At 41.3% G+C, this 26,720-nt stretch overlaps 1 protein-coding gene across 1 annotated transcript; it reads left to right on the top strand.

Moving 5' to 3' along the window:
* Positions 1–7,701: 7,701 nt before the first annotated feature.
* LOC117407583 (receptor-type tyrosine-protein phosphatase H-like) lies at positions 7,702–26,024 on the top strand. The gene is made up of 17 exons (XM_059017878.1): positions 7,702–7,987; positions 9,490–9,598; positions 12,080–12,331; positions 12,764–13,021; positions 13,415–13,681; positions 14,816–15,094; positions 15,756–16,031; positions 16,768–16,864; positions 17,773–17,823; positions 18,550–18,631; positions 19,063–19,153; positions 19,871–19,947; positions 21,432–21,566; positions 22,551–22,673; positions 23,165–23,325; positions 23,886–24,021; positions 24,724–26,024. Exons 1-17 carry the CDS (start codon positions 7,937–7,939, stop codon positions 24,874–24,876), a joined length of 2,598 nt encoding a protein of 865 aa, XP_058873861.1. The 5' UTR covers positions 7,702–7,936; the 3' UTR covers positions 24,877–26,024.
* The last annotated feature ends 696 nt before the right edge of the window (positions 26,025–26,720 follow it).

The raw sequence follows: 26,720 nt of genomic DNA, 5'->3' as shown, positions 1-26,720 counted from the left end.
GGGATTTCAATAAAGCTGTCTTATACAGGCTTCATTTTGACACATACACAGGGACGAGGGTTCTATTTTAATAGAAAATTAAATTTAAAAAAATATCAGAAGTTCAAATATATATATTTAATTAATACACTTATTAAATTAAATATGTTAACATTATTATTATTATTATTATTATTATTATTATTATTATTATTATTATTATTATAATGATGCACAGAGTCCTGATAACTATGATGATTAAGAAGATGTTTGGTACATTATTTACATTATTGAAGGAATCTGTGTTTTTTTCAGGTGAAATCTTGATCTATAAAATTATATTTGGGAGAAATTAACCCTTTGCAGTCCATTTATTAAGCGCACGTCAGGCGCGTCAGGTCCAATTTATTTTCACACGCGCAGTTAATTTTAGACGCGCTGCTTAAAAGTATTTTTTTCACAGTCAAACTTTTTTTTTTTTTTTTTTTTAGCAGACACCTTTATCCAAGGCGACTTACAGAGACTAGGGTGTGTGAACTATGCATCAGCTGCAGAGTCACTTACAACTACGTCTCACCCGAAAGACGGAGCACAAGGAGGTGAAGTGACTCGCTCAGAGTCACACAATGAGTCAATGGCTGAGGGGGGATTTGAATTGGGGACCTTCTGGTTACAAACCCTTTTCTTTAACCACTGGACCACACAGCCTCCACGGGTTTAAAAGGCCCTGCATATCAACAAAGCACTCACTAGGCATCTCCAGCCCCACCCCACCCTTTCGTTCCTATCGCTTTCACATATGCTAAGAAATAAATAATAATAATAATAATAATAGTCGTACATACCGATCAATCATCTCCTGATCACTCGTTTTATCACCAAACTCCTCAATAATGCGATCCAAGTCATTATTTTATTACTATAACATCTCAAAAAAGCTCTGCAAATGTCCGTGATAGTCTCTGTGCGCTGATTCAGTAACAGCCAGCTTGTTTCCTTATTACCGCCCATATGGGATGCCAGGGGCAGGTATGACTATTCATGAGTGTAGCAGGGCGATTGCCCTGCACGTGTGTATTTAATGTTGATATCATTTGTATGGGGAAATGGGTTTATTGTGTGTCGTTTTGGAGTTGATTTATTTAATTGAATTATTGTTTTACAGACGGGCGCTCGATTGAGACTTGCTGCCTGCTAGGCTTGATTGAGGGGAAGGGCAGCAGGTGATTGGCTGTGCTGGACCTCAATCAGCAGGTGGGCGGGTCTTGACCGAGTGTCCGTCAGTTCAAAAGCATCCGCGGGAGATGGTTCGGGGCGACTGTAACGCCATGCCAGAGGGGAGCGGGGTATACTCGGGAGGAGAGGGTCCGTTCTGCAGGAACGACAGCTACGCAACCCTGAGACTGCAAGCGGTGCTTGTGAAGGCAATGCCCAGCCAAGGCCGTATGAAGCAGCAGGAGTCGTTGTATGAATACCGGCTCATCAGTAGGTTAGTTAGGGGATTGTGATCCCATGTGATGTATAGCGAGGGTTACGTAGTGTAGCCGGTTCCTGGAGCGGGACGCCTTGTTTTAAGGCTAGCGCTCGCCCTCTGGGGCACCTTTTATTTGTAGTTTTTGTACTGTGTTTTATTTTGCCTTTTGTACAGCTTGCTGTATGTGTCCTCTGTGTGTTACCATGGCTGGTAACATCACATGACCACCTTTATTTTCTGTTTGTGTTAATAAATCCTGCGCGCCTGTGCCGGCTTTTCAAATCTACCCCCAGTTGTCTCTCTGTAGTTTGTAAACAGCGGCTATCCACGCAAGTGACGTAAGACCCGGTCACATTGAGATATGCCTTTTTTTTTTGGCTTGTCTCGGCTCCTGTCGCTCCCACTCGGCCATTGAATGGTTTTCTCTGCTTTTTCCGGACCGGAATAATAGGAATAATTGCAATGTTGGACCAGGTCCGACAATGGACCGCAAAGGGTTAAATTGGACTATATTTGGCAAAACAAGAACAAGAAAAAAAGCACAACATGTATATTAGTTTGTTATGTTGTAGCAGGGTGGAAGCCTTGACAGTAAATAGTGTTTGTTTGGCTGTGGGTGTTTTTCAATAAAGATTTATAATGTTTAATTGAAGTTTGGCAGGGATGGGGTTAATTCCATCCCTGCCAAATCCACGTGTGGAATGTGGCTGGGCCTTGATTGGATAATTGATGGTAAATTGAGGCCTAGTATGAAAGGAAGCCCAATGCGTTGTTTGAGATAAATGGTTCAAGCCTACAGCAGTAAGGTATGTTTGTTTAAGTCTTTGTAGTGTTTGTTTTACCTATTATTTTGGATCCTTCCATCCTGTTTATTTGTTCCAGTGGTTTTTTTTGTTTGTTTTTTGAAAATAAACACCTGCCTTTGTGCTTTCACTGCAGCTCCCTGACTCTGAGTCTCCCTCTTGCCCGTAACCCGCATTGCTGGTTTCCCTTTTACACATGTAAACTGAAAATTTGATATCTATGGCGTCAGGGTTTTTAACCCTAACTCACCATTCCCACCCACACAAGCAGCCAAAGGAACCAGACAACACAAGCAACCGCAGACTGCCACCATCAGGCAAGACACAGAACATGCAACTCTTTCCAGATGACAGAAGAGACAGCCACCATCATGGTCCACCAGTGCTGTAACCATGGATATACATGTACACTTCAGACTGCAAAACCAACTTTATAAAAATAGTCAGAGACTAAACAATAATGTAATTAATTCTGCTGTATTTTTATTTATTTATTATTTATTTATTTATTTCTTAGCAGACGCCCTTATCCAGGCCAACTTACAATTGTTACAAGATATCACATTATTTTTACATACAATTACCCATTTATACAGTTGGGTTTCTACTGGAGCAATCTCGGTAAAGTACCTTGCTCAAGGGTACAGCAGCAGTGTCCACCACCTGGGATTGAACCCACGACCCCCCGGTCAAGAGTCCAGAGCCCTGACCATTTGTTAAAGACCCGGCAATGCATGCGTTAAACGCTTCACTTTTGCAGCATTGAAAGTATCTGATTTGTTTGGGCCAATGCACTGACCTATAGAGATTTGAATGGTTCCCTAGCAGCCAGGTTGAAGCAGGGCTAGCAGCATTGATATGCAAAGTGTGCTGGAGTCAAATCCAGAGCTTAAAGACTGCAAGTGCAGGAAGCGTCTTGATGTTTTTTACATATTTTATTGAACTTGACTCTGGAATTGAATCCACTGGGTTTGTCGTATAGTTCATAGAGATGTTGAACAGCTCAGCACTAAGACCACTCTACCCGTCTGTCAATTCCAATTGAGAGACACTCTGCTGGTCTCCCTCCATTAGCAGCAGCCCTATGTTGTATTCAGAGCAGTTTACTAACTCAGTGATCTCTTTGATGGTCGAACAGAAGGATTATAAGGAGTCTAATACAATCCAGTAAGCCACTCCATATAGAGACCCAAGCCACGTTTATTGATGTTATTTCTAAATAATATATAATGTATTCATTATATAAACATAAAATACAAAACAGACCCCTCATAATATCAATAATATATTAATATTCCTGTGTGTTTAAAATGCATTTTACATGTTTGTGTTGTATAGACTCTGCAGGTCTCCCTACATTAGCACTGCCTAACTCTCACATCCAGACTATTTTACTAACTTGATCTAACAGAGGGACTCTACTGAATCTTCATCACGTATTACCATTCTATTATTATTATTATTATTATTTATTTCTTAGCAGACGCCCTTATCCTGGGCGACTTACAATTGTTACAAGATATCACATTATACATTATTTCACATTATACAGATATCACATTATTTTACATACAATTACCCATTTATACAGTTGGGTTTTTACTGGAACAATCTAGGTAAAGTACCTTGCTCAAGGGTATAACAGCAGTGTCCCCCACTGGGGATTGAACCCACAACCCTCCGGTCAAGAGTCCAGAGCCCTAACCACTACTCCACACTGCTGCCCATACAATTAATGCTTAATCAATAATATATTAATATTCCTGTGTGTTTAAAATGCATTTTACATGTTTGTGTTGTATAGACTCTGCCGGTCTCCCTACATTAGCACTGCTTAATACTCACATCCAGACTATTTTACTAACTTGATCTAACAGAGGGACTCTACTGAATTTTCATCACGTATTACCATTCTATTATTATTATTATTATTATTATTATTATTTATTTCTTAGCAGACGCCCTTATCTAGGGCGACTTACAATTGTTACAAGATATCACATTATACATTATTTCACATTATACAGATATCACATTATTTTACATACAATTACCCATTTATACAGTTGGGTTTTTACTGGAGCAATCTAGGTAAAGTACCTTGCTCAAGGGTACAACAGCAGTGTCCCCCACTGGGGATTGAACCCACAACCCTCCGGTCAAGAGTCCAGAGCCCTAACCACTACTCCACACTGCTGCCCTATAGAGCTAGTCCAGTATATGGAGAGTTGTGAGGTTGACAGATGCTGTCTGAACAGGTGTGTCTTGAGAAGGCGCTGAAAGGTGGTCAGGAACTGAGCAATCCTGATAATGAGTTTAAAGACTGGTGGTATTAAGGTCTGCCATGGTCTAGATCATTAAAATAGACCCCGGTGACAGGTAGTGGTCAAGGTAGTAACCAGAGAGGTCTGGTAAAGCATAGGGAAGCATGGTAAAGCACAGAGAGGTCTGGTAAAGCATAGGGAAGCATTGTAAAGCACAGAGAGGTCTGGTAAAGCATAGGGAAGCATTGTAAAGCACAGAGAGGTCTGGTTAAGCATAGGGAAGCATTGTAAAGCACAGAGAGGTCTGGTAAAGCATAGGGAAGCATTGTAAAGCACAGAGAGGTCTGGTAAAGCATAGGGAAGCATTGTAAAGCACAGAGAGGTCTGGTAAAGCATAGGGAAGCATTGTAAAGCACAGAGAGGTCTGGTAAAGCATAGGGAAGCATTGTAAAGCACAGAGAGGTCTGGTAAAGCATAGGGAAGCATTGTAAAGCACAGAGAGGTCTGGTAAAGCATGGGAAAGCATTGTAAAGCACAGAGAGGTCTGGTAAAGCATAGGGAAGCATTGTAAAGCACAGAGAGGTCTGGTAAAGTATAGGGAAGCATTGTAAAGCACAGAGAGGTCTGGTACAGCTTAGGGAAGCATTGTAAAGCACAGAGAGGTCTGGTAAACCATGGCAAATGCATAGAAAATGCATGAAAATATATTACCGTGCAAATGTGCTGTGGTAAACGTTTCAAAAGTCACCCTCCCTCCTTTTCTAAAGCTGCCAATACTTGTTACATGAGCAAAGTTCCTCATCGCTTATCAAAGAGGTTAAAGTCCATTGTCTCAGTCGCTACCTCCCTGTCGCACTTCCTTATATGCAAAAACAGAATCGAAATTGGAGAAGAGGATTCGCTTTCAGTAAAATGAGACACAGGAGTAGATAGAGGCTTAGGAGCAAGAGAGATACAGACAGACAGACAGGAGAGAGACAGACAGATAGATGCAGAGTTTTTTTAAAAAATAAACCTTTTACTGAAACCAAATTAAATCGAAGGGCACAAAAAATACAATCTAACAACTTCAAACAAAGTTACAAAAATGTTTTTAAAAGTCCAGCACTGACAATAAAGCAATTGAAACATATACAACAGCAGCACAATTAAATACATCATAAAACAGAAGCAAACAAATTGAATCGATCACAATGTTAAAGGTTTAAAATGAGCTTTCCTTCCTCTCCCACCTCACACCACCTCCCCAATGCACCACCACATCTTAACATTAACCAAATCAATAATAAGAAAAAAAACATCTTTATCCTGGTCATCACCAGGGGTCATTTTTTTCAAAACTGGATAACAGTGCTCCCTTATTTTGTGATCAAACTGCTTAAAAAAACAACAAAAAAGAGATTTTGTAATTATTTGTAATCTGGATAAATGTAATCCAGCAGTGACATGTTTTGAAAAAACAGATCCAGATAAAAGTCGATCACAAAATATAGGATTGTAAAATCCAGATCGCTGTTAATCAAGTTTTTTTTTTCATCTGTTTTTCTATAAGTTTTCATGACTGACAGGAATACGGTCTTGATGGTTTTAAAGCTTCTACTGTTAAAAATATCTATTTAGTCCAGCTCAGCGTTATAAAACTGGAGACTGAATATTATTATTATTTGTTTATTTAGCAGACGCCTTTATCCAAGGCGACTTACAGAGACTAGGGTGTGTGAACTATGCATCAGCTGCAGAGTCACTTACAACTACGTCTCACCCGAAAGACGGAGTACAAGGAGGTTAAGTGACTTGCTCAGGGTCACCCAGTGAGTCAGTGGCTGAATACTGGTCCCCAGCTGATCTTCTTACACTGGCATAAAAGAGATGAGATTTTTTTGGACTTATTTCCATAAAATGAATGTCCATATTTTTTTTTTTCAGATGGACTTCACTCAAAGCTGGTGTTGTACCAGTTATGTGGAGTTTCATCCCCAAATGTATTAAAAGAAATAGGTGAAATGTCACTCATTTTTGGCTGTGGTTTTCTAACTAATAACAAAAAATGTCAGTTTGACATTGAATTTAGAATTATTATTATTATTATTTGTTTCTTAGCAGACGCTCTTATCCAGGGAGACTTACAATTGTTACAAGATATCACATTATTTTTTACATACAGTTACCCATTTATACAGTTGGGTTTTTACTGGAGCAATCTAGGTAAAGTACCTTGCTCAAGGGTACAGCAGCAGTGTCCCCCACCTGGGATTGAACCCACGACCCTCCGGTCAAGAGTCCAGAGCCCTAACCACTACTCCACACTGCTGCCCCTATAAATAAATAAAGTTTAAAGGTAAAAGGTGTGAAAAAATACCTTAAACAAAGCAGAAAATAGTACACGCTTAAAAACAGAACTACAATGTGTCATGGTTTGTAATTAGGACTGATTATAATATAAGGCATTGGTTTACTATCCATTCTAAAGTATATGAGGTGAGAGAGAGGGAAGTGAGAGATGTGTTAGTCATGTTTGGGGTTCCTGTTAATTCTGGATGCTTGTTTTGTTCAGAGTGATGACTGTGAGGAGGGAAGTGAGAGGAGAGGCAGGTGTAGTTTGAGATTTATTATTTTTATTATTTTTTTAGAGGGATTGAAAGGAAGAGAGAAATGATGATGGTGAGACAGAGTAAGAAAAAAGAAAAGTAAGGAAAGAAACCAAAAGTAAAGATAGAGAGAAATAAGAAAAGGAAGAGGAAAAGGGCAAGAAGCAAAGGGTGAAAAAAAGAAGGAAAGAGAAAAAAGAAGGGAGAGAAAGAAAGAAAGAAAATATCACAATTAAAAACATTGTAAGCATTACTAAAGGACATTGATCTGTTAAGGACAAAGCAAAATACACTGCTGGAACGAAAGAAGGTGAGAGAGAGGAAGAAGAAAGAAAATTACAGAAAGAAGCAACAATAAAGAAAGCGAGAAAGAGAGAGAGAGAGAGAGAGAGAGAGATAAAGGACAGAAAGGGTGAAAATAGAAGGGAAGAAAGAAAGAGAGAGAAATAAATGATCACGATTTAAAAAAGACATCTAAACATTACTAAATCTAAAGACAGACAGACACACAGACACACAGACAGACAGACAGACAGACAGACAGACACACACACACAGACAGACAGACAGACAGACAGACAGACACGCAGACAGACAGACACACAGACACACAGACAGACAGACAGACAGACAGACACACACACACAGAGACAGACAGACAGACAGACAGACAGACACGCAGACAGACAGACAGACAGACAGGCAGACACACACACAGACAGACAGACAGACAGACAGACAGACAGACACATTTCTCAATATATTTCTAATATCCTATGAATTTTTGGCAAGTTGGATTTTTAAATAAAAGATCTCCGGATTGAAAACATGGATTGCCTGCTCTGGCTGTTTCTGCTGTTCACACAGCTTCATGTTACGGTGAGTAAATTTTCTTTTCTGCTAACAATTTAAAATTTGGATAATTGATAAAAAAAAATCTATGATAACTGACATTTCAGAATACATGCGTTTCAATACTGCACAGCAACTCACCAGCACAGATGTTACAGCAAACCTGGATTCTCATTTATCAGATACTACACGGGGTTCAGATAGCATCTCACTTCCTAGGTCCCCTGAAGGATGAAATTGCCCCTCCCACCTCCTTCAAAGGCTTCTTTCATTAACCAATCAGCTGCTGATTCCCCTGTTGACTGACAGCGACCCAGAAGACACTGCTGACCTAGGAAGTGCGGTGCTATCTGAAAGTCTATTGACTGACAAGCTTTCAGACAGTGAACCTTAGATTAACAAACACTATTAAACCAGCCTGGTCAGTGACATCATCCATCCCCCGTCGCCATGGCAGCAGATCAGATCTGTCAGTGTGAGGGGAAAGAGTGGATGACAGTAGATCAACAGCATGGATGAAGAAATGGCAAGGAAGAGTTTAATCACATTTTGATAAGCTCCAGGTATATGCGAACATGTACCGTACGGACAGACGGATGTACAGACAAACGGAGACACCCCCCTGCATCCCCAGAATCCGATCTTCTCAACAGCTGGTGCTAAATCTTGTTAATACCAAGTTTCATGCCAATGGGAGAATCTCTTCTCCAGATACATGTTGTAATGTGTGCAGTGTGACAGGCGTGTGGGCGACTGCCTGCACTGCATCCCCTCCACTAGATCAGCTGTCTGCGTACAGCGGTTGAAATTTGAATGTTTGCTTCAGTTTTTATGACAAATGAAGTTCCGCATAGGTAAGAATAGGGGAAACGGAATATTGAGAGAGAGAGAGAGAGAGAGAGAGAGAGAGAGAGAGAGAGAGAGAGAGAGAGAGAGAGAGAGAGGTTAGTCATCGGATTCACACTGAAGATGCTAAGAAAGACTTCTAGAGAATGGATTTTAAAGATGGTCAGCGCTCCTTTAAAGGGTGGGGCCAGTGATCCTGTTAATAAAGCTAATAAGAGGTGAGAGAATGGATTTTAAAGATGGTCAGCGCTCCTTTAAAGGGAGGGGTCAGTGAGCCTGTTAATAAAGCTAATAAGAGGTGAGAGAATAGATTTTAAAGATGGTCAGCGCTCCTTTAAAGGGAGGGGTCAGTGAGCCTGTTAATAAAGCTAATAAGAGGTGAGAGAATGGATTTTAAAGATGGTCAGCGCTCCTTTAAAGGGAGGGGTCAGTGATCCTGTTAATAAAGCTAATAAGAGGTGAGAGAATAGATTTTAAAGATGGTCAGCGCTCCTTTAAAGGGAGGGGCCGGTGATCCTGTTAATAAAGCTAATAAGAGATGAGGAAATGGATTTTAAAGATGGTCAACGCTCCTTTAAAGGGAGGGGCCAGTGATCCTGTTAATAAAGCTAATAAGAGATGAGGAAATGGATTTTAAAGATGGTCAGTGCTACTTTAAGAGGTAATGTTATGTTTTGTTTTAGGATCAACAAAATACTACACACACGACTACAACAGAGAGCACAACTACACACACGACTACAACAGAGAGCACAACCACACACACGACTACAACGACCCCAGTCCCCACTCGTAAGTATTCTATTTTATAACACACAGTAAGGATTGTTTTGGTTTTATATATTTTATTTTATTTTATATATATAAATATATTTTTTGTTTTGAGTGACAAACGCACAGAAATCACAGGAGATCAGGAGCTGCCCTCGGTGCTAGCTGCCTGCCATAGACATGTGTAACACAGCCAGAGTGTCTTTATACAAGAGACAGCGCCACCTAGTGTTCTGACACGTTGGGTGGCTGGCAATACACTAGCTGTGCACTAGATGGCGCTATCACGAATATAAAGATGAGCCTACATGAGTCTATGGCAGGCAGATAGAACTGAAGAGCAGCTCCTGAACTCCAAGCACAGCCTGTCTAATCCAGCCCCTCTACAAATTCTGTATAATTCAGTGTCTGGATCCTGACCAAATCCCTATTGAAATGAATGGTGTGATCCAACCCTCTACAATCCCTATTGAAATGAATGGTGTGCTCCCCTCTACAATCCCTATTGAAATGAATGGTGTGCTCCTCTCTACAATCCCTATTGAAATGAATGGTGTGCTCCCCTCTACAATCCCTATTGAAATGAATGGTGTGCTCCCCTCTACAATCCCTATTGAAATGAATGGTGTGCTCCCCTCTACAATCCCTATTGAAATGAATGGTGTGCTCCCCTCTACAATCCCTATTGAAATGAATGGTGTGCTCCAATCCTCTACAATTCCTATTGAAATGAATGGTGTGCTCCCCTCTACAATCCCTATTGAAATGAATGGTGTGCTCCCCTCTACAATCCCTATTGAAATGAATGGTGTGCTCCCCTCTACAATCCCTATTGAAATGAATGGTGTGCTCCCATCCTCTCCAATCCCTATTGAAATGAATGGTGTGCTCCAATCCTCTACAATCCCTATTGAAATGAATGGTGTGCTCCCCTCTACAATCCCTATTGAAATGAATGGTGTGCTCCCCTCTACAATCCCTATTGAAATGGATGGTGTGCTCCCCTCTACAATCCCTATTGAAATGAATGGTGTGCTCCAATCCTCTACAATTCCTATTGAAATGAATGGTGTGCTCCAATCCTCTACAATCCCTATTGAAATGAATGGTGTGCTCCAATCCTCTACAATCCCTATTGAAATGAATGGTGTGCTCCAATCCTCTACAATCCCTATTGAAATGAATGGAGTGCTCCCCTCTACAATCCCTATTGAAATGAATGGTGTGCTCCAATCCTCTACAATCCCTATTGAAATGAATGGTGTGCTCCAATCCTCTACAATCCCTATTGAAATGAATGGAGTGCTCCCCTCTACAATCCCTATTGAAATGAATGGTGTGCTCCCCTCTACAATCCCTATTGAAATGAATGGTGTGCTCCCCTCTACAATCCCTATTGAAATGAATGGTGTGCTCCCCTCTACAATCCCTATTGAAATGAATGGTGTGCTCCAATCCTCTACAATCCCTATTGAAATGAATGGTGTGCTCCAATCCTCTACAATCCCTATTGAAATAAATGGGGTTCTCCAATCCACTCCAATCTGAAACCTGATGATTCTGGAATCCAGCATGATTCCATGAGATTTTCCTTTTGTGAATTTATAATGAAATATGTTGCGTGAATACGCACATGTCCCCCACACTTTTCCCATGGTTATAATCTGCATAAGTTTACCCTGTTTTAAATATGCTTTACCAGACCTCTCTGTGCTTTACAATGCTTCCCTATGCTTTACCAGACCTCTCTGTGCTTTACAATGCTTCCCTGTGCTTTACCAGACCTCTCTGTGCTTTACAATACTTCCCTATGCTTTACCACACCTCTCTGTGCTTTACAATGCTTCCCTATCCTTTACCAGACCTCTCTGTGCTTTACAATGCTTCCCTATGCTTTACCAGACCTCTCTGTGCTTTACAATGCTTCCCTATGCTTTACCAGACCTCTCTGTGCTTTGCAATGCTTCCCTATGCTTTACCAGACCTCTCTGTGCTTTACAATGCTTCCCTATGCTTTAGCAGACCTCTCTGTGCTTTACAATGCTTCCCTATGCTTTACCAGACCTCTCTGTGCTTTACAATGCTTCTCTATGCTTTACCAGACGACTCTGTGCTTTACAATGCTTCCCTATGCTTTAGCAGACCTCTCTGTGCTTTACAATGCTTCCCTATGCTTTACCAGACCTCTCTGTGCTTTACAATGCTTCCCTATGCTTTACCAGATCTCTCTGTGCTTTACAATGCTTCCCTATGCTTTACCATGCTTTATACTTTATTATACTGTGTTGTGTTTACTATGAAGACACTTTTTATAATGGTTGAATTTACACTGAAGACACTGAGGGACTTCTAGTCGTTAGTCATTGAATTCACACTGAAGACCGTGAAAAAGACTTCTAGTCATTAGTCATTTAATTCACAATGAAGACACTTTTAGTTGTATGTCCTTGAATTTATTAAGTTTCTTCTGGCATTTCTAATTGCATTTGTTTTATTTTTCAGTTCCTTTGCCTGTATCCGATCTTACAGTCCTTCCCAAAAGCACCACGGAGTTACATGTTAGTTGGAGCATCCCTTCTGGCAGTAACACTGGATTCATCATCTCATACAACAATGCTGAACCCAAGACAGTAAACCCAGACCAGGACTCTGTGACCCTTACTGGTCTCGCTCCCGGGACTGTATATGAAGTGACAGTCAAGACAGAAAGCAATGGAAAAGAGTCCAGCCCAGTGTCTTCAACAGGGATAACATGTGAGTTACATTGAAATGGGTTTGGTGACAATGTTTTAGTGCTAATAAGAGGTGAGAGAATGGATTTTAAAGATGGTCAGAGCTCTTTTAAAGGGAGGAGCCAGTGATACTGTTAATAAAGCTAATAAGAGATGAGAGAATGGATTTTAAAGATGGTAAAGCATAGGGAAGCATTGTAAAGCACAGAGAGGTAGGGTAAGGCATAGGGAAGCATTGTAAAGCACAGGGAGGTCTGGTAAAGCACAGGGAAGCATTGTAAAGCACAGAGAGCTCTGGTAAAGCATAGGGAATGATTGTAAAGCACTGAGAAGTCTGGTAAAGCATAGGGAAGCATTGTAAAGCACAGAGAGGTAAGATAAAGCATATCAATAAATATTGCACACCCTAATGATCGTCATCATTTTTAATGTCATAATTATTTTTTCTTTCTAGACCCGTCCCCCGTCAGTGATATTACAGTAACGAGCAAATCCACCAATGAGATCAACTACCACTGGACTGTGCCAAACAACACAAGAGTTGCTCAATATTACTACAATGTAACTCTTGTGAATGCTGCCCCCAGTTCAACCCAGAACAACAGCTACACTGCTAATGAATTAAAACCAGGGGAGGAATACACTGTGTGCATAGAATCTGTGACCCCAGAGAACACTAGCAGCACCTCTACATGTCTTTCAACCTACACAAGTAAGTGTATGGGATACCTACAGAAGCTACTAACTACTGATTACTGTCATCTGATTACATGTTTCAATAACTTGTAACTGTAATCTGATTACATTTTCAGTAACCTGTAACTGCAGCAACTATTTTTTCAGACAGGTAACAAAAAACTAACTGTTACTTTTAGTTAGGACTGTGGCTAATGCATAAAACAGAGAGTTCTGTGACAGTGCAAACCTTACATCAAATTCAAGCTGTGCAGCAAAATTACTCTGCGTATTCTTTACTCATTCAATTTAAATATAATACGTAATTCATATTTTTTCAATGTGTAAAACACCCAGTCCGAAGCTTATCTGGAGCACAGATTGCATGTAATACAATTGTAATGTGAGGTTGACTTTACCTCCAATACAGACCCCAATGCTCCAGTAAATCTGACTTCAAGCGAGGGCACAACGACGGCTCATGTGAGCTGGTCAGCACCCAGCAGTGATGTGAACTATCAGATCTACACATACCTGCTCAGCTGGTCCAGCAGTAATTGTCTGAATGGATCAAAGGATATCAACGAGACCTCTGCTTCTCTGAATGATCTGATTCCAGGATCCCTGTATAATGTAAGCGTGCGATCCCAGATCGGAGACGCACAGAGTGTGGGAGAGTCACAGTCCATTCTCACAGGTAAGGAGAGCCATTGTGGAAAATAGGGCAGTACTCATAGTTAGGAGGCCATGTGGTCCAGTGGTTAGAGAAAGCGGCTTTTTACCAGGAGGTTGAAATCCCAGCTCAGCCACTGACTCATTGTGTGACCCTGAGCAAGTCACTTAACCTCCTTGTGCTCTGTCCTTTGGATGTGACGTAAAACAAACAAGGTCCTATTGTAAAAATGTCAGCATCTCGGATGAGCCAATCAGCTGTTAAAACGCTCAATTCGGAAGCTAATGGCCATTGATGGGTGCTCAGTTGTAAAGGTGAGGGAAGGACCGCTTTTTTTGTTTTGAAATTATGCATCAGCTGCAAACTATGCATCAGCTGCAGAGTCACTTACAACTACGTTTCACCCGAAAAACCGAGCACAAGGAGGTTAAGTGACTTGCTCAGGGTCACACAATGAGTCAGTGGCTGAGGTGGGATTTGAACCAAGGACCTCCTAGTTACAAGACCATTTCTTTAACCACTGGACCACACAGCCTCCTTGTTGTTTTTTTGGTCCGGTTGGACCCCAGGTTTCCAGGAAAGTCAGTTTAAAGGCAATTCTGAGTCCGTTTCACCACAGTCCTAATGAAAAGTTTTGAGTTTTAAATGCATGCCCTGGAGACTAATCCCTGGACGCAGTGCTGCGAGAAAGATGGACGGAGGAGCTACAATCAATAGCACAGCTAAATCTGTTTTTACCAGGGGAGACACTCAGGGACCTTAGTTTGCTCATCTTTAATTCCACTCTCGCAGACAGATCCGAATAAAGAACAGAAGAAAATTATCAAACAAGACATTCAGCCCATCAACACTCATGTTAAGTGCTGTTGATGCCCCCTCTGCTGAAGCACGAATTCTCTTTCTCATTTCAATCTTTTCCTTTAACTTGATTCTAAAGCTGCGGGAACTCAAAGCCACATTTTCAGGAACAGTGGCTTGAAACCTGGTTTCAGGAGACCATCGGGAGACCTAGTTTGAGGTGTTCTGTACCAAACCCCAAGTCTCCCCTGGTGTGCCATGCAGCGGCCTGAAACCTAGTCTCCTGAAACCAAGTTCCAAGCCCCTGCAGTGGCTTCTTGTTCCCTCATCTTTAAATGATTTTCCTCCGTTTGGTTTTAGATCCTCTCCCACCGACACTCCTGTTGGTTTCTGCTAAGAGCGAGACTGAGGCTGTACTGGAATGGGGAGATCCAGCAAGCGGGGGATATTCTGGCTTCCAGATCTTCTACTCAGATACAAACAGCTTGACGGCAATGAACTCAGTCAATCAGGATGTGAGGCAATACAAACTGACCAACCTCACCCCCGGAGAGTTCTATAACATCAGCTTGAGGAGCTTCAAAACTGAAGCCAGCATCCGGAAAAACAGCACTGAAGAGAAAAGAAACTTTCAAACAGGTGAGGGACCCCCGCATAAAAGAGAAACTTCTACTGGGAAGAAGCGCATTGCATGTAATCCGATTACTGTAATCTGATTACATTTTCCTGTAATATTTTTCAGACAGGTAACAACATGTGGTAATGCATTACATTGTATGTGAAAAAATAATTTACAAGAGAACTTGTCTATTCTGGTGTCACAGAATATATGTTCTCCCCCCCCCGGATATATGCTCTCCCCCAGGAACAAATGTTTGTTCCCCCTAGGAACCAATATGTCTCCTTCTCTCTGTTATAAATGTATCATCACTTAATTTCCTCACTGTGTGTCTCTGGTCCTGTTTTCTGTGCCTAGAGTATTGGTTCGGGTTAACTGTCAACTCCTTTTAAGATTTTAAAGACTTCGGTCAAGTATCCCACAATTCTCTTTATCAAGTCCCCTCTTAAAGGGGAAGTAATTTTGCTCCCCTTGTTAGCAATGCACTTTTTCTATCTAGATACGTCCCTTGTGGTTTCTTAAAGGAACCCAGTGATTCAGCATCAACAACAAGACTAGGTAACCCGATAGAGAGAGAGTTAGACTAGACCGAGATGGTAGACAGTGAGGCATGCTGGGATACTGGAGGTCTCAGTATGAATGTAGCTCAGTCCTTTAGGCCCTCTCTTTGTCTATCCCCAGTTCCTGCTCAGGTGAGGTCTCTCCAGTGCTCTGCAGTGTCTGGGGGTTACAGTCTGTCCCTGGACTGGGGTAACCCTGCTGGACGCTGGACGGAGATAGAAGTGGACGTGTCCAACGGAGACATAAAGAAGGTAGAGAAGTGCGGGCCGGTCCAGTGTGAGATGAGAATCGACGGGCTGAGCCCGGCTTGGTATTACACCCTCGCGGTGACGACCGTGTCTGGAGAGAAGAGGAGCTTCAAAGCCATTTCCATTCAGTGCCAAACTGACACGACGGGTAAGACTGCTAATCAACCCCTTTCACTGCTCTTATAGTGCAAGACTACTGTCTGTCGCCTCACTAAACTAATAGAAGTGTCCAGTCGACCCCCCTTCACCTGACAGACTGATTGAAAGATAGATATATAGATGAAAAAATAGCTAGACAGATATAGACAGAGATATATTGACAGTATATTGGTGTTAGCAGTGGGATATTTCAGTTTGATTGAGATCTGATACAGACTGTAAGATTAGCTAATAGACAGACACACAGATTGACAGACAGGTAGGTAGATTGATTGATAGATATTTAGACAGCTAAATAAATACAGACAAACAGGTAGATTGATTGATAGACAGATAGATAGATGATCACTAACAGACTGATTGAGCCATTGACTGATAGACAGATAGATACAGACGGATAGGTAGATAAAGTGATATATAGATATATAGATATATAGATAGACAGATAGGTAGACAGATAGACAGATAGATACAGACAGATAAGTAGATAAAGTGATATATAGATATATAGATATATAGATAGACAGATAGGTAGATAGATAGACAGATAGATACAGACAGATAGGTAGATAGATGCATAGATATAGATAGACAGACTGATAGCTAGACAAATAGATAGACAGATAGGTAGATAGATAGCTAGACAGACACATAGGTAGATAGACTGATTGATAGATATATAGATTGATAGACAGACAGATAATCAGTAACTTATTTATTTGCAGGTGCCATCGTCGGCTCTCTGTTTGGGATTCTAATACTCATCTGCTTCGTGGTCTTTCTCATTCTGTTCATCCTGAGACAATACCCTGACCTCCTGAGGTATGTCTGACCGCCTGTCCGTCCGTCTGTCTTATAAAGGGGTGTTTGGCCACAGGCAGTGACCATTGGAGTGTTGGGAAATGACCACACCATCTGAACACTTGGACACAGAGTGATTTGATTTAGAAAATACAAGAGTAATCTAGAGCAGTTTCCATAGATAGAAAATGAAAATTAATATTTGACGAATGTTAATTATTAACCCGGCTAACTTAAGTAGTGTCCCCTTTTCTACCTCTAGAGGGTGCTAATTTCTTAAGTGACAATGTGGTTTTAGAAATGACCACTAGAGGGTGTGCAAGATATTTACTGTCCCCTTGGCTTCTTTATCATTTCAAATCATTCAAATACAGCTTTTTTTATTTTAATTGCTAAGTCTGTGTTGCTTTGAGTTCAGGAGCTGCTCTTCAGTTCTAGCTGCCTGCCATAGATTCATGTAGGCTCATCTTTATATTAGTGATAGCGCCATCTAGTGCACAGCTACTGTATTGACAGCTACCCAACGTGTCAGAACACTAGGTGGCGCTGGCTCATCTATAAAGACACTCTGGCTGTGTTATACATGTCTAGGGCAGGCAGCTGCACTGATGTGTTTAAAATTATTTGTATTGTTATACAAGACCACAGCATAGCTCTGAGTTAAAGAACTACAGTTCCCAGAATCCCTTACCATGGCTGCAGGTGCAGAGGCATGCTGGAAGCTGTAGTCCTAGCCAGGTCTGTACTGATTCACAATAAAATACAATAACTGTGGCAGGCAGCTAGCACTGACTAACAGCTTCTGAACTCATAATAAACTACGGGGTCTGCTTCTGGAAAGACTCCTTAAGGCTGAATTTGTGAATCTGTGTAATCACGTCTTTTCATTTCAATGTTGTTGTTAACCTTTCGGTCTGACTCATATCTAGTTCTAGTTCCAAAGATGACAACGCTCTGGAATTGACATGTAAGAAGATGAAGTAAGTCAATAACATTCTATTATTTTCTCATTTATTCCAGTACCTGTCCTGCATTTCCATTCGCTACACAGCTCTCCCATGCACAGTTTGGAAAGATGTTCCAGCAAAACATGGATTTTCATTGTATCTGGGCTTGAGTAATCTCTGTTTGCACGAGCCAGGCTTTCAGATAGTGCTAGGGAGACTAAATCTACCGAGTCACCTCACTGTGCTACAGCGGCCCCTACTGGCCAAACGAGCTCAAGCAGACACCTGCAGGGCTGGCCTTTGTCCTCCAGAGGGTGGTAGCTCACATCTGCTGTGGAGCTCCTGGGTGTAAAGAGGCTAAATTGGGGAGAAAATCATGGGTAAAATCTGTAGAGATTGCTATTGAAAGAGTGAGCTTTGATTGAGATAGATAGACGGCTAGACAGTATACTGGGATATTTTAGTTTGATTGAGATCTGATCACTGACAAAAGATAGATAGATAGATAAACAGTCAGTTAGATATTATTATTATTTATTTCTTAGCCGACACCCTTATCCAGGGCAACTTGGATAAGGGTGTACAGCAGCAGTGTCCCCCACCTGGGATTGATCCCACAACCCTCCGGTCAAGAGTCCAGAGCCCTAACCACTACTCCACACTGCTGCCCTAATAGATATAGAGATACTGCTTGAAGCGATAGATAGACAGGCAGATAGTGTCCTCGCTTTCTAAATGTCATTGAATAATGTGTTTCAGACCGATCGAAGTCAGTAAGTTTGCAGACTATTTCCACAGACAGCAGGCGGACTCTGATATTGGATTTGCAGATGAATATCAGGTACGATCTCTCCATCAATACGAACATGAGAAACATCACAGGAAGCTCAGGGGCTCACCTGCACAGTGTAAATTACTCCATATTTCAATACGGGTCACGATATGTCACGATATGTATCAAGATATTCAGGTCGCAATATGACATGCATCACAATACATGTGATGATCCAATGCATGTCTATGGCTGGCAGCTAAAATTGGAGCCCAGCTCCTGAACTACAAAGTCAAAGCAACACAGGCTTAGCAAAAAAATAAACCAGTATTTTAGTAATATAATAACTATAGCTGGAAGTTAGAACTGAAAAGCAGCTCCTGAACTCACAGTCAAAGCAATTCTTTTTTTGTTTTTAATCTCCTTTTGCAAATGCATGTTTAAAAAGCTTGGTAATGCTGCTGATGTATGATCGTGATTTTTTTTTTTTATCATTACAGAGTTTGGGCGCGGTTGGCACTGAGCAGACAACCAAAGCTGCCCTCATACCCGAGAATCAAGGGAAAAACAGATTTACCAACGTCCTGCCATGTAAGTGTAACAGATCTACAATAAGAGAGACCCTACACACGACGTACAGTAAGATACCATAACCTCTATTAATACAGCAGAGCCTGTCATAGCACATCCTGTAGGATACCAAGCCCTCAATTAAGAAGTTTTGGATGATGAAGGTATTGAAACTTTCTCTGCTAACTTGACTTTCTCAATCTCTTCTGGTTTTGAGTTTCTGATCCAGTGAATTTCTGGATGATGAAGGCATTAAAACGTTTCTCTGCTAACTTGACTTTCTCTCTGTCTCTTCTGGTTTGGAGTTTCTGATCCAGTGAAGTTCTGGATGACGAAGGCATTAAAACGTTTCTCTGCTAACTTGACTTTCTCTCTCGGTCTCTTCTGGTTTGGAGTTTCTGATCCAGTGAAGTTCTGGATGACAAAAGCATTAAAACGTTTCTCTGCTAACTTGACTTTCTCTCTCAGTCTCTTCTGGTTTGGAGTTTCTGATCCAGTGAAGTTCTGGATGATGAAGGCATTAAAACGTTTCTCTGCTAACTTGACTTTCTCTCTCAGTCTCTTCTGGTTTTGAGTTTCTGATCCAGTGAAGTTCTGGATGACGAAGGCATTAAAACGTTTCACTGCTAACTTGACTTTCTCTCTCAGTCTCTTCTGGTTTGGAGTTTCTGATCCAGTGAAGTTCTGGATGACGAAAGCATTAAAACGTTTCTCATACTGTGGCCCCTTTCTTTTCAGATGACTGGTGTCGTGTTAAGTTGAGTGCTATTGATGGAGAGCCATTCTCAGACTATATCAATGCAAACTACATGCCGGTAAGTGCATCTCCATCAGTTGGTATTTATGTAATGGAGTATAACGGGCAGCAGTGTGGAGTAGTGGTTAGGGCTCTGGACTCTTGACCGGAGGGTTGTGGGTTCAATCCCAGGTGGGGGACACTGCTGCTGTACCCTTGTGCAAGGTACTTTACCTAGACTGCTCTGGTAAAAACCCAACTGAATAAATGGGTAATTGTATGTAAATAATGTGATATCTTGTAACAATTGTAAGTTGCCCTGGATAAGGGCGTCTGCTAATAATAAATAATAATAATGATCCTTTATTAATTGGTTACTATACCTGTAAGTAACGCATATACAGTTGCTAAACCAGGCACGTCAAGAGATAAAAAATTTGGCTTGAAAAAAAAACATTTATACATTTATAGTGCTCAGTTTATTTTAAATGTATAAATCATGATGCTGAAATAACATGAATGTGTTCTCTGTACACATTACATTATGCAAAATAAACATTTGTACAGTAGGGCTATACAGTATACAGTACAGTAGTAAAATCAAATGAATACCTGGCACACTTTCTTTATACTTTAGCCTATAGGCTACCGGTAACACAAAATAGACCATGCTGCTGCACTGTACACATTAGAAAAATAATAAAGAAATAAATAATAATAATAATAATAATAATAATAATAATAATAATAATAATAATAATAATAATAATAATAATAATAAACGATTATTTGAAATTGAAACCAGATATGAGCACATTTTCTTTTTTTACCATAGCCTAAGGATTTATTTTTTACTATAGTAAGGATTGTGGAAGAAACTATAATTATTATACTATTTCTCCTAAGCCAGGTTATTAATGATACTTGACAACAGTGAGTACGTTCAATTCAAACGTATTTATTATGCTTATTCAAGGATCAGCATTCAAAGATTCTCAGTAATACAGAAACACACAGTTATTGCAATTATACCTCAACGCAATACAATGGTCATCTAGTTTAAAACAGTTAAATCTGTGACGATTGTATCTGTCCATTGTGTTTGTTTTTCTTGGTAGTGTGTCTTTAATAATAGATTGATTATGTTTTGGCTGTTCAGATGTATAGATAGTCTGTTAGACGAGCTAATTCTCTCAGCCCAGAGAAATACTTCTTTCTAGACCGTATGGTGACCTCTTTACCACAGGAGTGATGGATGTCATCAAGAGTCTCCTGAATAGCCCAATGATCTCTCTACTTCTCAGAGGATTTATATGCTACAGCTCCATCTATCCCTTATGTGTAAAAAACGAATTGGTTACAAAACAGTTGCTATGTTCAGTCACTATCACCCCATTATCATATCACAGGTATCATGCCCAGTCATCTCTGTACTTCCACCTTTTGTTCTGTCCACTCAGTCACGTATACAATCTTGATAAGAGCAGTTTTACCCTTTAGACTTGTTATTGTGAGTCTTTTTCATAGCCCTTATTTCAAACACTGCAATGAATCCTTCAACAGGGCTATCACACTGCGAAGGAGTTCATCGCCGCTCAGGGTCCCTTGCCCAACACTGTGGAAGACTTCTGGCGAATGGTGTGGGAGAACCAGGTGGAGGCAATTGTCATGCTGACCAATTGCATTGAGAATTCACAAGTAAGTCCTGGAATCAAACTGCATCTTGATTGGCCGTTCCCTCCCTCTCTTTTTCAGTATCACTTTTTTCTATTTTGTTTTAGAAGCAACAGTGCTTTGTATAAATACACAGTCCAAAAATGCATTTTGAGAAAATATTAACCCTAACTCCAAAGCACCCAGTCAGAAATGTCACCCCTAACTCCAAAACACTCAAATCAGAAATCTCATCCCTAACTCCAAAACACGCAATAAGAAATCTTTACAGTGCCCAATTGTGTTACCCACGATTTGCTCCCCTAATTTATAGTGTACTTAGAATATGTATTGGTAATAAACAACTTACAGAGTGAAGGAAGTAATGCAGTGAGTATCATTTCATTTGGGATGGATTTTGTCTCATTAAACCCCAACCCTAACGCCAATGCCAACCCCAACCCTAAACCCAAGCCCTAAATCCAACCCCAACTCCAACCCAACCCCAACTCCAACCCCAACCCCTAACCCCAACCCCAACCCTAAACCCAAGCCCTAAACCCAACCCCAACCCCCAACCCCTAAATTTTTTTATACAGCCTAATCTGGCATGTTCATTACTGTCTGATTTATAACTTTTACCTCCTTATTCCTCTCTCCTCTCCCCACCTCTCCCATTTCCTGTCCCTCTCTCCCCTCTCTCTTCCTTCTTTCCTCTGTTCTTTATCTCTCTCCCCTCCCCCTTCTCTCTACCCCCTCTTCTCCTCCCTCCCTTGTCCTCCTCTCTCTCTTCTCTCCTCTCTTCTGTCCTCTCCTCTCTCCCCACCTCTCCCATTTCCTGACCCTCTCCTCCTCTCTTCCGTCTTTCCTCTGTTCTCTATCTCCTCTCCATTCTCTCCTATCTCTCTCCTATCTCTCTCCCCTCCCCCTTCTATCTACCCCCTCTCTCTCCTCCCTCCCTCGTCCTCCACTCTCTCCTCTCTCTTCTCCTCTCTCCTCTCACCCCTCTGTCTTCTCTCCTCTCCCCAGGTGAAGTGTGAGCAGTACTGGCCTCTGGACTACACTCCCTGCACCTACGGAGATATTTCAGTCACCGTGTTTTCTGAACAGGAGCAGCCTGACTGGACTCTCCGGGATTTTACTCTCAAACACGTGAGCGTCTGAATTCAGTAAAGGAAGCAGAGATGCTGTCAAGAGATCAAACCCCCTGTCTCCTTGTTTAAAATGGCATTCACTGGAAAAGTGTTATTATCATTGTTTAGTGGACATTCTCCTTGTTAAAGGCATTGTTACTAAGGTTTTAAAATGAATGTTCTTACCTCTGCCATCTTCACAGCTCCCCTTATCATTGAATGCTACCCTGCCCATTACATCGCAGTATATATGCAGCTGAGTTATGGGTGGTTTGGCATTTTGTGGCTTCAAGCTGCACCATTGAAGTTCATTTCATTGTCGTTTTCTTTATAAGGAATTCCCTGACTGTTGTGGTTTCAGGCTTAAACCATAACTATTTTTATGAAGTTTTTTGTAATGAGTTTCGTAAATGGTAATAATGCTAGTGTTTATTATCTAAGCAATAAACCACGACAGGGTTTTAAAAGAATCCTTGAATCTATCCTTACATTTCCTTCTGTTTTTCCCAGATGAAATCCTTGGAATCCCGGACGGTCAGACAGTTCCACTTCACCGCCTGGCCGGATCACGACGTTCCGGATAACACTGCCACCCTCATCCAATTCCGGGCCCTGGTCCGAAAATTCTTGGACAATCAGGAGAGGAACGGTCCGGCCATCGTACACTGCAGGTACTGGATTGCGATCCCAGCACTGTCACAAAAACGACACCTGTGATAGAGTTGCACTGTTATTTAGTCAGGAAAACTAATGCGATAGAATACAATATTCATTAAAGCTTACACAACAAATACTACTCTATACATATTTCCATGCCATCTTTTGGATTTGGCTTCGCCCTTCCTGGTACCCCTGCACATAATCTAGTTATAGTGGAGAGGCTGACTGTAGGGAAGCCAAGGGCAGGGGGGCAGGATAGTTGCCCTCCCTGTTAGACGAGGCCAAAAAATAGGTGGAGGCTGGGAGGAGGCAGGGACAAATGGTTTGAGGTAGGATATAAAGCCCTTTCTAGCTGATCATTGGACATGTGGTTTATCGACTGACGAATGAGATTCTAGCCATTTGACTCATGAAAAGAGCTTTGAAACAGACTTTAAAGTTATAAATGTAAAACGTTATTTAAATAATTGTAGCAACACGTGGGGACGCCTGACGCTATATATTTTTTTGGAACCCCGCTACTTGCCTGAAGCACCTTTCAGAAGGTCCACGGTTCCTCTTTCTCTTGCAGTGCTGGAGTGGGGCGCACAGGAACCCTGATTGCTCTCGACTCCCTCCTGCTGCAGATAGAGAGGGAGAAGGCTGTGGGGATCCAGAGCTTTGTGAAGAAGATGAGGCTCCACCGGCCTCTCATGGTCCAAACAGAGGTGAGTCCAGCACAGAAACCCGAGAGAAAGGATCTCAAGAGACTCTTATAAAAGAGTCACGCAGTAAAAGCACCGCACAGTGTAATAAAGCATGGTAAAGCATAGGGAAGCATTGTAAAGCACAGAGAGGTCTGGTAAAGCACAGGGAAGCATTGTAAAGCACAGAGAGGTCTGGTAAAGCATAGGGAAGCATTGTAAAGCACAGAGAGGTCTGGTAAAGCATAGGGAACCATTGTAAAGCACAGATAGGTCTGGTAAAGCATAAGGAAGCATTGTAAAGCACAGAGAGGTCTGGTAAAGCATAGGGAAGCATTGTAAAGCACAGAGAGGTCTGGTAAAGCATAGGGAAGCATTGTAAAGCACAGAGAGGTCTGGTAAAGCATAGGGAAGCATCGTAAAGCACAGAGAGGTCTGGTAAAGCATAGGGAAGCATTGTAAAGCACAGAGAGGTCTGGTAAAGCATAGGGAAGCATTGTAAAGCACAGAGAGGTCTGGTAAAGCATAGGGAAGCATTGTAAAGCACAGAGAGGTCTGGTAAAGCATAGGGAAGCATTGTAAAGCACAGAGAGGTGTGGTAAAGCATAGGGAAGCATTGTAAAGCACAGAGAGGTATGGTAAAGCATATTAAAACACAGGGTAAACTAACCCTTATAAAAGTGTCCCACAGTAAGGCTCTCATTCCCATCTCTCTCCCCCTCCTAGTCCCAGTACATCTTCCTGAACCAGTGCATGCTCGACACCATCCAGGGAAAGATGAACAATTCTGATCCCGATGAAAATATTAACAAGATCATGATCTATGCCAACGCTGCAGCCATCACGGAATTCCCCACAACCAATGGGAACGCTGCTTAACTTCGCCCCATCTCCTCCTGCTCTCAGACATCCAATCACAGCACAGCCTCACAGTTAGAGAAGGAAATCCCTTTAAAGGTGTCCCATAGTAAAAGCATAGGCAAGCATTGTAAAAGATTGAGAGGTATAGTAAAGCATATTAATAAACATGGCAAACCAGGCTAAACTCTAGTAAACCATGGGAAAAGTAAGGGGGAAACTGTGAAAATACTGTAGTTTTATATCAGTTAATATGTCTGGTTGAGCCTCTCTCTTATATCAGTTAATATGTCTGGTTGAGACTCTCTCTTACATCAGTTAATATGTCTGGTTGAGACTCTCTCTTACATCAGTTAATATGTCTGGTTGAGACTCTCTCTTATATCAGTTAATATGTCTGGTTGAGACTCTCTCTTATATCAGTTAATATGTCTGGTTGAGCCTCTCTCTTACATCAGTTAATATGTCTGGTTGAGCCTCTCTCTTATATCAGTTAATATGTCTGGTTGAGCCTCTCTCTTATATCAGTTAATATGTCTGGTTGAGACTCTCTTACATCAGTTAATATGTCTGGTTGAGCCTCTCTCTTATATCAGTTAATATGTCTGGTTGAGCCTCTCTCTTATATCAGTTAATATGTCTGGTTGAGCCTCTCTCTTATATCAGTTAATATGTCTGGTTGAGCCTCTCTCTTATATCAGTTAATATGTGTGGTTGATATGTTTTAAAAAAAATAAAAACATGTTTTAATTTACAAAAAAGTAATTTTTATTAAATATCCTTCCGCAAGACCTAAAAAATAGTCCCTTAAAGCCTAAAAAAATGCATTAATTAAAAAAATATTATTATTTTAATAAACATTGAACTGATTAAAAACAAGACGCACTATTTATAGATGTTAAATTGAACACTGGCATTGAAATTGCAGCTTTGAAGATTTCCAGGCCCTTTTTTTTGGATGTTCATTTTTCCAGTGTTTTTTCAATAAAGATTTATTATTTTTAATTTAAGCTTGGCAGGGATGGAATTAACCCCAAGTGGAATGTGGCTGGGTCTACATTGGATAATTGATGGTCAATCGAGACCTAGCCACAAGGTTATACAAGGGAACCCAATGCTTTGTTTGAGATGGATGGTTCAGTGAAGCCTGCAGCAGTAAGGTGTGTTTGTTTAAGTCTTTGTAGGTTTTGATTTACCAATTTTGGATCCTTGTACCTTGTTTATTTGTTCCAGTTCGTTTTTTGCAAATAAACGGGTGCACTTTAACTGCAGCTCCCTCATTCCCTTTTACACATGTGAACTGCAATTATATATATTTACATATATGTTATATATGGCCCTTCACACTGCCCCCTACAGGTGAGACTGTGCCTTTACAAGCAGGGAGGGTGCAGTGTAAATAGAGCCCAGTTAAACAGGAGCTGAGAGACCCAGAGCAGGGTTTAAACTCCTTTACACTGCCCCCTACAGGTGAGACTGTGTCTTTACAAGCAGGGAGGGTGCAGTGTAAATAGAGCCCAGTTAGACAGGAGCTGAGAGACCCAGAGCAGGGTTTAAACTCCTTTACACTGCCCCCTACAGGTCAGACTGTGTCTTTACAAGCAGGGAGGGTGCAGTGTAAATAGAGCCCAGTTAGACAGGAGCTGAGAGACCCAGAGCAGGGTTTAAACTTCTTTACACTGCCCCCTACAGGTCAGACTGTGTCTTACAAGCAGGGAGGGTGCAGTGTAAATAGAGTCCAGTTAGACAGGAGCTGAGAGACCCAGAGCAGGGTTTAAACTGCTTTACACTGCCCCCTACAGGGGGGAGGGTGTAGTGTTAACAGAACACAGTTCTTTTGAAATAAACACTCAGACACAAGCACA

The sequence above is a fragment of the Acipenser ruthenus genome, chromosome 58, assembly GCF_902713425.1.
Source record: "Acipenser ruthenus chromosome 58, fAciRut3.2 maternal haplotype, whole genome shotgun sequence".
NCBI lineage: Eukaryota > Metazoa > Chordata > Actinopteri > Acipenseriformes > Acipenseridae > Acipenser > Acipenser ruthenus.
This window is presented reverse-complemented; position numbering and strand designations above follow the sequence as displayed.

Coding starts and splice junctions, on each gene's coding strand:
- LOC117407583 (XM_059017878.1), top strand. CDS start 7,937: ATGGATTGCCTGCTCTGGCTGTTTCTGCTGTTCACACAGCTTCATGTT. Junction 13,022..13,414: donor ATGTCTTTCAACCTACACAA/GTAAGTGTATGG, acceptor CCTCCAATACAG/ACCCCAATGCTCCAGTAAAT. Junction 16,032..16,767: donor GTGCCAAACTGACACGACGG/GTAAGACTGCTA, acceptor ATTTATTTGCAG/GTGCCATCGTCGGCTCTCTG.